General features: G+C 38.7%; 1 protein-coding gene across 1 annotated transcript in view; it reads left to right on the top strand.

The window, feature by feature from the left end:
• The window catches only part of TENM3 (teneurin transmembrane protein 3), a 494,169-nt gene that overhangs the window by 419,700 nt on the left and 58,179 nt on the right, over positions 1-16,290 (top strand). The window contains 4 exon segments of the mRNA XM_017854351.1: positions 7,304-7,520; positions 8,541-8,660; positions 9,218-9,479; positions 15,035-15,302. Of these exon segments, the coding sequence (XP_017709840.1) occupies positions 7,304-7,520; positions 8,541-8,660; positions 9,218-9,479; positions 15,035-15,302 (867 nt within the window).

Genomic DNA, 16,290 nt, shown 5'->3' with positions numbered 1-16,290 from the left:
TTTTTTTTTTTTCTGTTGAGCTGCTTGATACTTTCTTTTTAACTCTTAGGACTTCTTTATATATTCCACTTATTCTTTGTTAGGTGTGTTGCAAATATTTTATCCCAGGTTTTCACTTGTCTTTTAACTTTGTAATTTATGGTGCATGCAGAAGTTTTCAGTTGATATGACATAAATTTGTCTGAGGTTTATCTTTTTAGTCATGACTTCTGGGTTACATGTCTTCCTAAATAGAGCCTTTCTGAGATTAGACAGTATTATACATAGGATTTCATGTAATTTCTTCTAATACTTTTTATAATTCTGTGGATTGCTTAATATTCAATTAATCAAGAACATTTTTAAGTACCTATTGGAGTAAAAAAGAAAGAGAAATTCAAGGATTAGCGTAGTATCTGAGGGTAGGGAAAGCATGATAGACGAAAAACGGGGCATCTCTCTTAATGCTTCTAAGCCTTTCTAACTGTTTACAATTAACAATCTTTAAGAACTTAATTCAGTTTTTCCTTCATTGAGCAAATGTATTAAGTGCCTACGTGGCGCCAGCAAGTGTGCCAGGCTCTGGGGATATGACAGTAGGGATGGATAGCGAACTAGATGAGCCTCAAGGAGCTTAATGAGACAGTTGTCTGAGATGATTGCTGAAGGAATTGAGGGCTATATGAAGAAGTAAGAGAGAAGGTTAGAGATCTCCAGGCAGAGGAAATGAATATGGTGAAAGGTCTATAAGCCATGTTAGGGAGTTGTGACTTTACTCAGAAGGCAATGGAGACCAAGTAAAGGAAGCATTTTAGCCAGAGGAGTGATATGATCAGATTTGGTTTCTATAAGGTTACTCTGGCCAACATGTAAAGAATGGATAGTTGGGGCAAGACTGGAACCTGGGAAAACACACTGTTGTTAGGAATTTGTCAAAAGAGGACCATCGTGGCCTGATGGGTAGTTTCGGGGAAAGAGAAAGAAAGACTGATTCAAGAGAGATGTGAGATGAAGAAAAGCAGCTGATGCTTGATTAGGTGGAGAAAAAAGGAAGAGACGAGGAGTCAAGGATAACATTCAGGTTTCTACTTTGAGAAGCTGAGTGGGGTGGATGGTGGAACCATTCGTTGAAATAGGAAGTTGAACAGCAGCGTGTTTGGAGGAGAAGATCACATACAGACATGTTAAATCATATTATACATGTTAAGCTTTAGATGCCCGTGCAATATCCAAGCCAGATATCTTGAAGGCAGTTGGTGGCTTTGCAGTTCAGGAGAATGACCAGCCTGGAGTTGAGGGCTGAAGGAATTGAGGGCTATATGGAGAAGTAAGAGAGAAGGTTAGAGATCTCCAGGCAGAGGAAATGAATATGGTAAAAGGTCTATAAGCCATGTTAAGGAGTTGTGACTTTACTCAGAAGGCAATGGAGACCAAGTAAAGAAAGCATTTTAATGATTAGCATTGAAATGATGTGAACATGAGGTCCGAAGTCACCAGGAGAGCACTAATGTAGACAACCAAGAATGTGTGGAAAACCTAGCATGATCCCAATCCAGAAATGAATGCATATTTCAGTTTGTTTCATGCATATTACAGAATATGAATGAAAAGAATAACAAAAGTTACACCTGTATACTTTTAAAATTCTGAATTGCACAAATAAAATATTACATGGGAATTTCTAACTCAGACTTGAAACTTGGAGGTTGAGGCATGGGGGGAAGTACCAAATACTGTGGGGAAGGACAGTGGGTATCAATTATCATTTGAGTAAAAAAGAAAAGTCATTAATTTTTTTCCACTCTGTAAACCAAGATTTTGAAAAACAAATAAAAATATCCATAGCTCCTTGAAAGAAGAAAGTGAGAGTATTGACAAGCAGCATAAAGCCAGCATAGAAGGTAACCTAGGAAAAGACTTTAGTTAAGAGTTTTAATAATCCAACAAAATGTATATTGTTTAAATTTCCCAGAAAAAAAAAAAATCAAGAGTGATGTAACAAAGAATAGGAAATAGGACAGGATAGAGACCTTGAAGCGGGACCAGGGATTGGCAAACTGTGGCCTCTGAGCCAAAGCCTGATTTTCTTAATAGTTTTATTGGAACACATTCATGCCCATTCATTGACATATTGAAGGCAGAGTTGAACGGTTGCCATAGAGACTGTATGGCCCACAAAGCCGAATGTATTTACTCTTTGGCTCTACAAAATAACTTTGCCAGCCACTGTAAAAGACCAGTGAAAATGCACAAAGAAAGACAAGAGCATGTTTAAAAATAATGGACAGAAAAGCTAACGAGAGCAATAATATTAAGGACTGAGCGGAGGGAAGCATAAACAGTATGATCTAGTTTACATCAGAGTACCACGTAGATTGCAAAGCCTGAACGGAAGAAAGACAGGCTCTTAACTGATCACTGCAGTTATTATTCAGCGGGTTTTGAGCATTTCTGATTTATGTAGATTTTTATGATTAATGCTATTAGATATGGCTTCTATACCAATATAAATTTAAACCAACCTAATATTCCTGAAACTCAAATGGAATCTCGATGATTTTTGAAAAGCTATTCCACAAAGACAATTTTACTACACTATACATTTGGGCAAGTGGGTAATCAACTTAGTTATACTAGATAGCCTTAGCTGCTGTATAAATACAGACCAAAAAATGAAAAATGTTTTCTCAAGTTATAGGAAGCCAGATTCATAACCATCCGTCACTTGCTTGGGCAAGTTACTGATAAACTCTGCAGAAAAATAACAAACAGGGTGTCCCTGCACCTTGGCTGTTGAAAATGAGATTCTTTCTCTGATTGATGTTAGCAGAGAGGCTTGTAAAAATGCATTTCCAACTGATTAGTTCAGAAAGTGTCAATCTCATGCAGTTTTATGACCTGCAGACTTCATGCCAGATGTACATTTGCTTTTTATAAACTAACAAAGATGAATGACTAAATTTGAGCATTCCTCTTTGGCAACTGTACCATCTATTGCCTAAGGGAAGTCACTGTGGGAGCATTATGGCGGGGGGGAGAGGGTAAGGAGCACGTAACCCTTAATTTACCAGATTAATGGAGATAAAATATAATATTTGGAAATACGTTTCCTATTGAGTCTTTCCTACTTTTGTTGAAGAATGACTACAAGGGAAAACCTGCAAGAATATCAGATATTTGTGTTGTTACTCTCCCAAGCATATGCACCCATTCTAAATCCATCAAGTAAGAACTAAAGGTACCATATCATAAAACACATTTGAAAGATTCCCCATAAACATCAGCATATAACTATGATTGGGATGCAAAGGTTGAAGTTTTTAAAATTTTTTCGTTTGTTTGCTATTTTGGGTTTTGTTATTTTTTTTTTTTTTGAAACAGGTTCTCTCCCTGTCACCCAGGCTGGAGCACAGCGGTGGGATCATCCTTCACTGCAGCCTCGAACTCCTGGGCTCAAGTGGTCCTCCCACCCCAGCCTCCCAAATAGCTGGGACTTCAGGTGCACACCACCGTACCTGGCTAAGTTTTCTAACTTTTTGTAGAGATAGGGTCTCGCTATGTTACCCAGGCCTGTCTTGAATTACTGGGCTCAAGTGATCCTCCCATCTCGGCCTCCCAAAGTGCTGGGATTATAGGCGTGAGCCACTGTGCCTAGCTAATTGTTTTTTTGAAGCCAGAAATGATATGGGAGCAGTAGATCTACAGTCCACTACTTCAGAAGTCCAAGTCTTAACAACTATGCTTCTATTTCTTTTAGAGAGAGGAAGGAAAAATGTTTTACATTATTATTATATATCCTCATGAAAAATAAGCCAACAGCGCACTGTTGTCTTTCTTCCACTAGAAATATTGAGAAATATTTATGCATTTTTCATCTTCATGCCCTTTTGCCTAGGAAAGTAATATTTTGATAAATGTATATGAAATTTCCACATTCAGTTTCATTTGATTTTCTTTTTTTTTTTTTTTTTTTTTTTTGCTTTGAGATGGAGTCTTGCTCTGTCACCCAGACTGAAGTGTAGTGGTGCGATCTCGGCTCACTGCAACCTCCACCTCCTGGGTTCAAGCAATTCTCCTGCCTCAGCCTCCCAAGTAGCTGGGACTATAGGCAGCCACCACCATGCCCCTCTAATTTTTTTGTATTTTTAGTAGAGATGGGGTTTCACCATGTTGGCCAGGCTGGTCTCGAATTCCTTACCTCAGGTGATCCACCCGCCTCAGCCTCCCAAAGTGCTGGGATTACAGGTGTGAGCTACTACGCCCGGCTTGATTATCTTAAAACATGATTTTAGTTTTTTCCAGAGAAATAAACATGCAGTTTCAAATGATTAACAACTCATTATCTTAGAAATATAACAGACATGAAAATATATATACTATCAGGAAACCTTGTGTCATCAGATCTGCTTATCAGAAATCCTGACCCACACATGTTCATGTGTATGGAAATTATGGTTACAAAAAACTTAAACTATTAGTGTGAAAAGGGTCCAACTTCATAAATTTAATTCAGGTATTCACTTATTAAGCCTTTCCCCACTCCCCCCAACTTAGTGAAGAGATTTTTAGTTACTGTCTCTGATAAGCTAGGTAGGTCTCTGTCAGTTTCAGGTGACAGAAAATTTAATTCAAACAGACTTAAGGAAAAAGGGAATGCCTTCATTTCTATAACTAAAAGCCCAGGAGGTCAAGCACAGCTTCTGGCAAAACCTCAAAGGTTTTGTGTCTGTATCTGACCTGTTAGTTTTTCCTCCAGCCCTTGCTCTGCTTGCCTGGGGGTGACTCCATTCCCAGCAGTTTCTATAACGGCAGCAAGGCGGCTGCAGCAATCCCAGCCACACAGCCTCACAGATCAAGCCTGGTTGAGGGGAAGAATCTCTTTTAGATTGTTCCTGAAATTCACTCTTGTTAGACATGTTAGGTCACCTGAACATTTCTGAACCAAACACGAAGTGAAGGTTATGCACATGGCCTGAGAGCTGGGGAAGGCCGGATACGCAAACAAAAAGTTTCATCTCTTGCCCAGAGAAAGGGAAATGGGTCCGGGAAAGAACAGTGTCCGCTACATGTCTTTTTCAGATGGCCAAAGTGACGTGCTGAGCCAGGCCTCCTCACGTCCTGTTTCTTACCTTACCTGTGTTGTTGCTCACCTGCCTTTTAGAGTGGGCAATGTAATTCAACTTTGTCTGTTTTCTTTTATCTCAGTTTGCTGTCAAATAATGAAGGGGCAAGCTAATATTCTGTTAATAAGAATAGCCTAACGTAAATCAATGGCTAGGATAGTTTAAAAAAAAAAAAAAAGATTTTTTTTTTAATTGTGTAAATAAAACATAATGGTCGTCCAGATATTTTCAGCTGAGCTTGCTACCCGAGTCATACCTACACTTGATACTTCAGTTGGAAGATTTTAAAACTATTTTGTCAGTTCTCCTAAGATTAAAGTCTTCAGAAACTGATATTTTTATTAATCAATACCGATAAATGTAATTACCAAGGAGATAAAAGTTCATGTTTTCAGCTGGGCTCAGTGGCTGAGCCTATAATCCCAGCACTTTGAGAGGCCTAGGCAGGTGGATCACTTGAGGTCTGGAGTTCGAGACCAGCCTGGCCAAAATGGTAAGACCCCCGTCTCTAGTAAAAATACAAAAATTAGCCAGGCATGTGGCAGGTGCCTGTAGTTCCAGCTACTCAGGAGGCTGAGGCAGGAGAATCACTTGAACCAGTTAGGCAGAGGTTGCAGTGAGCTGAGATCATGCCACTGCACTCCAGGCTGGGTGACAGAGGAAGACTCAGTCAAAAAAAAAAAAAATTCATGTTTTTCAACTGGTCAGTAAAGCCTGACCTTAAAGGATAATGTTATCAAATGATCATAACTTGAAACACTCAACTGCTAATGGATGGTTATAGCTTTTAAACAGAATACTTACATGGGCCATTGAGTGTAGTTTCCTTTTGATGTTCCTGGAGAAAGCACTGGCAAATTCTTCTCATCCATTATTCTCTTTATGTCATCAATACTATAGGTCAGTTTTTCATGATGGATTTCTTATTATTTCTAATATTATGGCCGATTTACATTTACCACATTTTAATTAATACCTCCATTTTAGTCGGTGTATTCTAGGAGTCCTTGTTTAAAATTTGGGAAATGCCTGATTTTATCTGGAACACACTTAACCTTCCTCAGAAGAGCTATTTGTTGTTGTTGTTGTTGTTGTTGTTGTTGTTGTTGTTTGTTGTTGTTGAGACAGAGTTGTGCTCTGTTGCCCAGGCTGGAGTGCAGTGGTGCAATCTCGGCTCACTACAGCCTCCACCTCCTGGGTTCAAGTGATTCTCCTGCTTCAGCCTCCTGAGTAGCTGGGACTACAGGCACCTGCCACCACACCTGGCTAATTTTAGAGATGGGATTTCACCATGTTGGCCAGGCTGGTCTCGAGCTCCTGACCTCAGGTGATATGCCTGCCTCAGCCTCCCAAAGTGCTGGGATTACAGGTGTGAGCCACTACACCCGCCAGAAGAGCTATTTTATTGAAAGGTGGTTGGCTAGTCTCATTCATTTTATATTGATTTGTGTTTGCTACACTTCATAAACTTCACTTTCTGACCCTCTCCCAAATTTTAGAGCTTCATCCTACATAGATTCCTGTTTACCATACACACTGTGCTAACTCCTAGTGCATTGTCTCTAAAATATAGGATATTTGAGTAGCTTTACTTATAACTAATCCATATGCCTTCATACTACTACTAATAGATTGTTCTAATCACTAATTTTTTATTTCTTACTCAGAACAAACATTATATGATTCTTTTCAGCCATCTCTAATCCAAATATTTACTCTCCGTGAACGCAGATGCAAGTAGATTTATATGTCACGTAATGATGGGGATACGTTCTGAGATAGGTGTTGTCAAGCAATTTCATCATGGTGGGGGCATCGTGGTGTGCACTCACGCAAATCCAGATGACACAGCCTACTACACTCCTAGGCTACTCATCTGTATAGCATGTTACTCTACTGAATACTGAGGCAGTTGTAACACGGTGGTATTTGTGTATCTAAACATAGAAAAGGTACCATAAAAATACAGCATTATTATCTATGGGACCACCCTTTTATATGCGGTCTGTCATTATGTGGCATATGACTGTGTTGTATTTCTGTTTCTTCTGGTTTCAAAAAGTATGCCTCGTAGAAATTACTATCAGATAGTCAGTGGAAAATCACTTGATGTGAAAAAAAAACAGTCAAGAAACAAAACTGATTCTACATTATGGCATCAAAAGGAAAATTCCCTTACTGGGGAACATTTCTCTCTACAGATGGACTCATTGACTGCATGGATCCCGACTGCTGCCTACAGAGTTCCTGCCAGAATCAGCCCTATTGTCGGGGCCTGCCGGATCCTCAGGACATCATTAGCCAAAGCCTTCAGTCGCCTTCTCAGCAAGCTGCCAAATCCTTTTATGATCGAGTCAGTTTTCTTATAGGATCTGATAGCACCCATGTTATACCTGGAGAAAGTCCTTTCAATAAGAGGTTAATGCTTCTTTTCTGTATGTAGATTTGTAATGATGTTATCAACAGTTACATATACTTTATGTGAAATACTCATGACTGTGAGCTTGAGGAAACTGCTGTTTTTTAAATACAGTTTTTCCTCTTTCTGCAAAGTCCTCACCAAACTTTGCATTTCAAGCATTTTTAACACAGTTCACATACTTTGTGAATTTCAGTGCCTGAGACATAACAGGACATTACATTAAAGAGTCAATACATCTTCATTTAACTAGTTGATTTTGTTGGCATAGTTGGAAATGTTTCAAAAGAAGCAATGAAAAGACCCCAAAAGGCAAAACAGAAGTGCCCTTTTTTTTTTTTTAGCTGAGCTTACTAAATGATATAAATTATGAATTAATGTAATGGAACTGCTGACGGCATGGCAGTAAGATTGCATAAGCTGTTTGACTGGTGCTTTACAGAGCAGTAATGACCTGAAAATAAACCAGTAAGTGAAAGCAGGTGTCTTGTGTCTCACTGAGCAAAAGAAGATGATTTACAGCAGAACTCCTGGGTCTGCAGTAATTTAACAGCATTAATGCAGTTATAGCCAGCAGTTGATTAAAAGTTGTTGTACAAATGTTCCTTATTGCCCCCTTAAATCTTATACTTCTTGGTCCCTGAAGATTTACTGATTGCCTCAGAATTAATTGGAAAGTCTACTTTTCTTCATGTGAGCACCATGTATATGACTTATGAAAAAAGCACAGAGTTTATCATTTTAAAAATTCATCTCTAAATTATCGGTCTTGATAACACTCCAAAAAACAGATTGCCACAAATTAAAACCCAGGATAAACAGAAGGCATTTAAAGAATATGAATTACACTGAATTAAAAGGGACATTGTCTTGGGAGTATTTCAGGTCTGGTTTTTGTGAATAACGATTGATTGCATAGAATAGTGTTATTTTATCCTTAGGTTGAATTATCTATAAATCATGATAATGTTGGCCTGAAAAGACAGATGTTCATTCTCATTCTTCTACTTCTCCAACAGCCTTGCATCTGTCATCAGAGGCCAAGTACTGACTGCTGATGGAACTCCACTTATTGGAGTAAATGTCTCGTTTTTCCATTACCCAGAATATGGATATACTATTACCCGCCAGGATGGAATGTGAGTTAGTCCCATCATACTGTCTCTGAAGGATTTGAAATATAAAAACTAGATCTTCCTGTACCACTGTCATGTTTGATTGTCCTTTTTAATGTGGAAATGCAGCAACTTTTAGACTCTAGAAACTTGTGACAGTACATATGGCAGAGATGTAAAGTCATATACGCACATACTTCAAAAGTTGATTTTATTTTCTAAGGCATGGTGATAGTACTGTAGTTTTGTGGGAGAATGCTCTTTGTCTCAGCAGATGCATGTTGAAATCTTTAGGGATAATATTTTATAAAGTCTATAACTTGAGCTCACATGGTTCCGAAACAAGAGTCCATGGAAAGCAAATTTGAAAAAAAAAGTTGGTGAACTTGGTGAATACACATGGGGCATATGAGTATTTATTGTATAACTCTGGGAATATTCCTATACATCTGAAACTATTTCATATAAAAGTTGGGAGAAAAAGTTGATTTTCCTTATAAAGCATATTAACTTAAGGAGAGGTGTGTTGGTAGTTCTGTGGGATCCAGACAATTCACTAAGCAGACTTTGTTTTTTCTTAGGTTTGACTTGGTGGCAAATGGTGGGGCCTCTCTCACTTTGGTGTTTGAACGATCCCCATTCCTCACTCAGTATCATACTGTGTGGATTCCATGGAATGTCTTTTATGTGATGGATACCCTAGTCATGAAGAAAGAAGAGAATGACATTCCCAGCTGTGATCTGAGTGGATTCGTGAGGCCAAATCCCATCATTGTGTCATCACCTTTATCCACCTTTTTCAGATCTTCTCCTGAAGACAGTCCCATCATTCCTGAAACACAGGTAAAATATTCTCACAGGCAGTACTTGTAACTACAAGATCTTCAGATCATGTTTTGCCAGAGAATCTTAAAAATAGGTTATAGAGGCTAGGCACAGTGGCTCACACCTATAATCCCAGCGCTTTGGGAGGCCGAGGCAGGCAGATCATGAGGTCAGGAGTTCAAGATCAGCTTGGCCACCATAATAAAACCCCATCTCTACTAAAAAAAAAAAAAAAAAAAATTAGCCAGGCATGGTGATGAGAGCCTGTAGTCCCAGCTACTTGGGAGGCTGAGGCAGGAGAATCGCTTGAACCAGGGAGGCAGAGCTTGCAGTAAGCTGAGATCGCACTACTGCACTCCAGCCTGGGCGACACAGTGAGACCCTGTCTCAAAAAAAAAAAAAAAAACCATGGATTATAGAATTCCAGTGTTATCTTTAAGTAATTCTATAGAATGAATTATAGTGTGTGTGTGTGTCCTAGAGTAGCTATTGTTATAGTAGGATATCTAGTTATTTCTTTCTTTTTTTTTTTTTGAGATGGAGTCTCACTCTGTCACCCAGGCTGGAGTGCAGTGGCGCGATCTCACTGCCAGCTCCGCCTCCTGGGTTCATGCCATTGTCCTGCCTCAGCCTCCCAAGTAGCTGGGACTACAAGCGCCCACCACCACGCCCAGCTAATCTTTGTATTTTTAGTAGAGATGGGATTTCACCCTGTTAGCCAGGATGGTCTCGATCTCCTGACCTCGTGATCCGCCCACCTCCCAAAGTGCTGGGATTACAGACGTGAGCCACCGCGCCTGGCTTATCTAGTTATTTCTCAAAGATCTACTCAAACAAAATACTTTTTCTTCAGGCTATATCTTACATATTTATTAGTAATAGTCAAATGAAAATATAGCTTCAACTCAATCACTAATAATGTCTTTGCTCATTTATTTATTTATTGAAAAAAAACTTTAGTGTCTAAATGTACCTGACAGCTTGACTGACATCGTACCAAGTGCTACTGACACCACTCACTATTGCACATGGCTGTTAGTCTCAATAACTTACTGTTTAATTATTGTTGTAAGTAAAAAGTGTTTTGGAAAAGGTAGTTTTGACAGAAAATATTCATTAATATAACTTTCTAAGGAATAGCCATGCGTTCCCCATTCGTTTCATCTACTGAAACATCTGAGGATTGTGTTCCATCCCACATGTTTCCAGTTAGAAATAACTTTCAGATCTTACAAGCAGGACATTAGGTATAATAATAATGGACTTTGCCAGGCGGCGTGGCTCACTACTATAATTCTAGCACTTTGGGAGGCCAAGGCAGGAGGATGGATTGAGCCCAAGAATTTGAGACCAACCTGGGCAACATGACAAAACCGTGTGTCTATAAAATATACAAAAAGTTAGCCAGGTGTGATGACATGCACCTGTAGTCCCAGCTACTCAGGAGGCAGAGGTGGGAGGATCACTTCAGCCCAGGGAGGTCAAGCCTGCATGAACCATGAGTCCCACTGCACTCCAGCCTGGGCGCCAGGAGTGAGACCATGTTTCAAAAATATGTGTATAATAATAATAGACTGTATTTGTAAAGAGGTAAGGAAAAATCTGAGGTCATTAAAATACACTAGCACATAGCAGCTTTGTCATATTCACTCTCCACATATTTATTGAACACCTGTTCTGTACCAGGTGCTGTTATGTGGGAACAAAGCAGTAAACCACTCAGATGAGGTACCTGCTCTCACTGAGCTTCCCAACTCATGAGTGGAGAGAGGCAGTCAACAGAAATACATCAGGTTGCGATAAGACTTACCAAAAAATAATAAAGCAGGGGACAGTGGATAGAGGTATGATCTTATGTAGTAGAGTTTGAGAAAATCTCTTCAATAAGGTGACATTTCAGCACAAGCTTTAAGCAAGTAAAAGAACAAGCCCTGAAAATAGAAGGGGATTTTTGGCTTGTTCAAGGAGTGGCAAAAAGGACAGACAGCATGGCTGGAGTGAAGGCAGCAGTCAATAAATCACAAGCCGTTGAAGACCATGGCAAAAATAACTCTTCAAGAATTGGAAGCCATTGAAGGTGTCTAAGCAGAGCGGTAACACTCACTGATTTCCTCCTTTAAGGAACTTCTGTGCTGAGAGTATTCTATATTGGGCAAGGGTGGAAACAAGGAGACCAGTTAGGAAGCAACTTCAGTTGTCCACAGGAGAAATTTTGGTGACTTGGACAAAAGTCTTTGAGGGTAGAAGTAGACATGGAAGAGTAGAGTCCAGGAAAGAGGTTGAAACTAAAGAGGTAAATTTGGGAGTCATTTGCATGTAAATATAAAGCACTGGGGGAGATCACCTAGGGAGGGAGTACAGATAGAGACTACAAGAGGTGAGCCAGAAAGGTCTAGGATAACAAAAAACAAAAAGGCTCACAGGCAAAGATGTTGCAGTAGCAACACCTCAGGGATTCATTGGGAAATGGTCAAGCCAACTTTGAGCTAAAACTTTAAGAAGTTCATTGTAACCTCAATCAATTTAATACTTCCTCCCCAGGCCCATCTTGCAAGAACTCTAGACTTCATAGTCAGTCCTAAAATAGACTTTACCTAGAGTCAGTATCTGGCTGAGGTGTCAAATTTTTAGCCAACTAGGACATTAAAATGGGTTTCAGATAGTCAACAATTCCATGAATACATGGAGTCTTTTCTCCATTCATTCATGCAGTAGGCAAATATTTCGTAAAAATGTACTGAGAGCCTACTGTGTACAAGGTACTTTACTAGGATAAAAAGAAGAATAAGACATGCATCCTGCCATTCTAAATACGATAAAGATTTTAATGAAAAATCATAGAAGTTCAAAGGAGAGGTCAATTCCTGAGTAAGCCAAAGAAAGAATGACTGAGGAGTTTGGTCTTAAACAAGGATTAGGCTAGAGGGAGGAAAGCATGTTTCAGATTGAAGGTGTGTAAGCAACAGTGGAGTGGCAAAAACAAGTCATGTTGTGGAGGGGATAATGGGGAAGGAGGCAGAAGATGACCCCAGGACCCGTTTATAAATGGCCCTGAGGCGCAATCCAGTGGAGACCTTGAATTCTTTAGGTGATGTGGAACCCAGGCCCCAGTGGAGTTTTTTCAGCATTTCTCTAAAGTTAACTCAAGTGGCAAAACACACTTGATAGAAGTGCAGAAGATATTGAGAGAAGAGAGAAATGAGTGAACAGGCTCTTCTTGTGAAGTGTATATCCATGCGTATCCAGGGCTCAGATGGAGAGGGCCTTGCAGTCACAATGGTAGTGGAAATGAGGAAGAGGGAACACATTAGACAGGGACTGGAAGATAGAATTGGCAGGACGTGGTTCCTAACCGAATGTTGAACAGGATCAGGAATAGGATTTACAGCTCACGCAGCCGGCAAAAGTCGTCCTGATGGTTTATTTTCCCACTTTCGCTGGATTTACCTTTCCTTCTAATGCTCAATAACATGGTCAAGTTAAATTACATCAGAGAAACACATGCTTTAATGAACAGAATTACAGATACTAAAATCCAGTATAACACATGATATTTTGAAATAGAGAGGCAGCTTCTGGAAGGTCACAGGAAATGCATATAATATTCATAAGAGAGTCCCTTACTCGTGGAAGACCTATCAAATGGATGGGAAGTTATTTTGAAAATAAGAGGAAGCAAATGATGGACTTTAGGGTTAAATCACATATTATCAGGACCATTCTGGAGTCACCGAATCTATTTTTCGAACTAACTCATTGATATTTCACTGATTATGGGAGAACAATGAGTTATCTTTAAACCTTTCACCCTAACAACCTACAGTCTTACAGAAGTACCCTCAGCCTTAAATTTAATGGTTTCCCCAGCTCTACACAGTTTCTATATGTTTGTAAACTATTTTGCTTAAGGCCGTTTTGTGGCTGAATTCAGTCAGCATGTTTGAAGGAAAACTCCAATGGTAATAAATTTGTGTATCTACATTAGAAATGCCTCTTACTCTACATTAGAAATGCCTCTTACTCTTCATTAGAAATGCCTCTTACTGTACTGTACCACATTGCGTCCATCTTCATGCCAACACCGACTGACAGGCCAGAATGGAAGTTTCCTTCGTCCATTCATTTGTGCTACTTCCAACTGTGTGATTGTTTATATTGAAGCTGACAGCTCCACCCTCAGTACAAGGGGTCTTGGAGGGTTTTACTGAAGTTATTAAAGTCTGGAGATGGCAGATACACATCATCTTTAACTGTTCTATGTGGAGGTGTTGGGGAAAGGGGAGACATTGCTGAACACTGGATCAGTATTCTAAGATCTTTCCAACATGAAAAGGCAGCCGTTTCTGTCTGAATAATGAATCTTGATAAGGCAATATGAGGAAGCCTTTGAGAGTACTGTTTAATTCTTCGTGGAGAAAGTAGTGAATTCCTGGTGCACGTTCTTGAACACAGATAGCCTTGCACTTACAGCATATGTGGAAAGCCCAGGAAGAGCTGTTCTTATTCATCAAACTAACAGGAGCTTGGTAAAGAGAATCTGAACTCTTTAGAAAAACTGTATATGCCACATGAAGTACATTTTTCAAAATAAGTAATGTTTTGGCATAATGTATTTTGCATTTGTTAATATAAATGTTGTCGGCATTCACGGAGCTAGTCACACTGGAAATCTGTGGGGTTAAGAGTATAATCTTTTTTAATTTGTAAAGGAGATAATTCTTATGCACATAATTATATTCATTTTTACAGTCCAGTTTCAAATAAAAAAGTGTGAATTGATAGGTTCTGTGTGCATTTAATAACATATTAGTTTCTCTCTAGGATAAATTTTATGGAGCTTTAAAATATTATCTAATTTACCATCATATCAAAAACCCATGGTAAGTTGGAGCTCAATCTTTAATTATGACAAGGTGCTATTATTATATTACCTCTCAACATGGATATGGAATTTGCTACACTTTAACCCAAATGATTGAGTCTTTTTTGTTATCCTTACTGTCTTTATAGACTGTGACCAGCCAGCTGATGAGGCTATAGTATTGGTTTAGTCCCTAAATGAGCCAGCTGGCACAGGCCAGATCTTTGGCCTAGACTGCATCCCTGTTCCAAGCTAACCATCTTACAAATGTCTGCTCTAATTCTCCAGGGTGATGGGGTGAAAGATGGGTTAGTGAGAATCCACTGTGACTACTACACTAACGAGTCAGTGCATGTCAGCCTGATGAAGCAGTCACAGTGCTTCCCATGTGAAGAGTAGCACCCGAGGTATGATTAACTCAGAATAAATGACAAGAGGCTTTTAGGAAGAGACATTTGGGCTGGCAGCAGAGTTATTTTTAATTATTGAATAAGATAACAGCTCAAATGCATATTTGTGAATAGTGATTCTTTTGTGTCTTACTTTAGTTGTCCGAAAGCAACTAAAATAAGCACATTGTCTTTAAGAGTAACTACACTAAGACACAAAGAGTCACTATTCACAAATATAGTGAATATATACTACATAAATACATTTTCTTTAATAGTCATACCTGATCACAGTTTGAAACTTCTGCTTTATTCAAACTTAGGTACTCCACGAGGAAACTACAATTCCAGGAACAGATTTGAAACTCTCCTACCTGAGTTCCAGAGCTGCAGGGTATAAGTCAGTTCTCAAGATCACCATGACCCAGTCTATTATTCCATTTAATTTAATGAAGGTTCATCTTATGGTAGCTGTAGTAGGAAGACTCTTCCAAAAGTGGTTTCCTGCCTCACCAAACTTGGCCTATACTTTCATATGGGATAAAACAGATGCATATAATCAGAAGGTCTATGGTCTATCTGAAGCTGTAGGTAAGTTCCATATAAATCTTTGCTGCAATGAAGTTTTTCTCAAAGCCGGAACTATCATAAATTAATCGTAACCTAGGGAAGTCAGTGGATAAACAGAATATAAAGAGAATAAGGTTGTCCTAGGAATATTATACCTTGGCTAGTTTAGATCTACGATGGGAAAAGGAACGTACTCCATGTGGCAAGAAGAAAATATCAGTCTTTCCTGGCTGAAATTATGTTGTTGAGGAATGCTCTGAGTGACATTTCAGCTTGTCACATCCTTTTCCCCCCATGTTTCTTTCCTTATTGTGTCCCTTTCTTTTTTCATTTTCTTCTCTTTATAATTTTACCTCCCTGGATTTCCTTATTTGTTTTCATGTCTGTATCTAACACTAATATATTTTCATATATTAATTTCATATATTATTCATATATTATAATAATTTCTATTATATAATAATATAATTTCATATATTTCATAATATATTTCATATATTAATATCTATGTTGATATTACACAGGATAGCAGACATTTGTGTCCATGAATTACATTAGCTGTTTTCACTAGAAGGGCCAGTTCATTCAGTGAAAGGACAGTCAAACCAGTTGTTTTATTGAATGACTGGACAATGCGATCAAAGTGTGATGTGTTGAGACACGAGAGAAAGAGATTAGGTATATAGTATAGCTTCAAGCTCAGAGCATCAAAAACTGAAGAATGATATGTTTTTGTTTTAATTAGTTTTTACCTTAAAATAGAACATTGTGCTCTGAAATTAATAGGTAATTTGGATTTGAATTAGTTCAAATCAATCCAGTAGTTGCCACTTCTCCTTTCATTCTTTCTAAATTTTAAAATCCCTGTTTCATTGTGAACCCTGGAAAGTTTTTCATCTGTGATTTATTCATATTACGGCTAGTTTGTTTATTTCTGATAGTAATATGTCACCATAATGTCATAATCTGGCTAGTTTTTTTGTTCCATTGAACCTTACTTATCATAAAT

The sequence above is a fragment of the Rhinopithecus bieti genome, unplaced genomic scaffold (genome assembly GCF_001698545.2).
Source record: "Rhinopithecus bieti isolate Rb0 unplaced genomic scaffold, ASM169854v2 scaffold_38004, whole genome shotgun sequence".
Taxonomy (NCBI): domain Eukaryota; kingdom Metazoa; phylum Chordata; class Mammalia; order Primates; family Cercopithecidae; genus Rhinopithecus; species Rhinopithecus bieti.
Note: the sequence above shows the minus strand (reverse complement) of the source record. Positions and strands in the feature narration are given on the sequence as shown.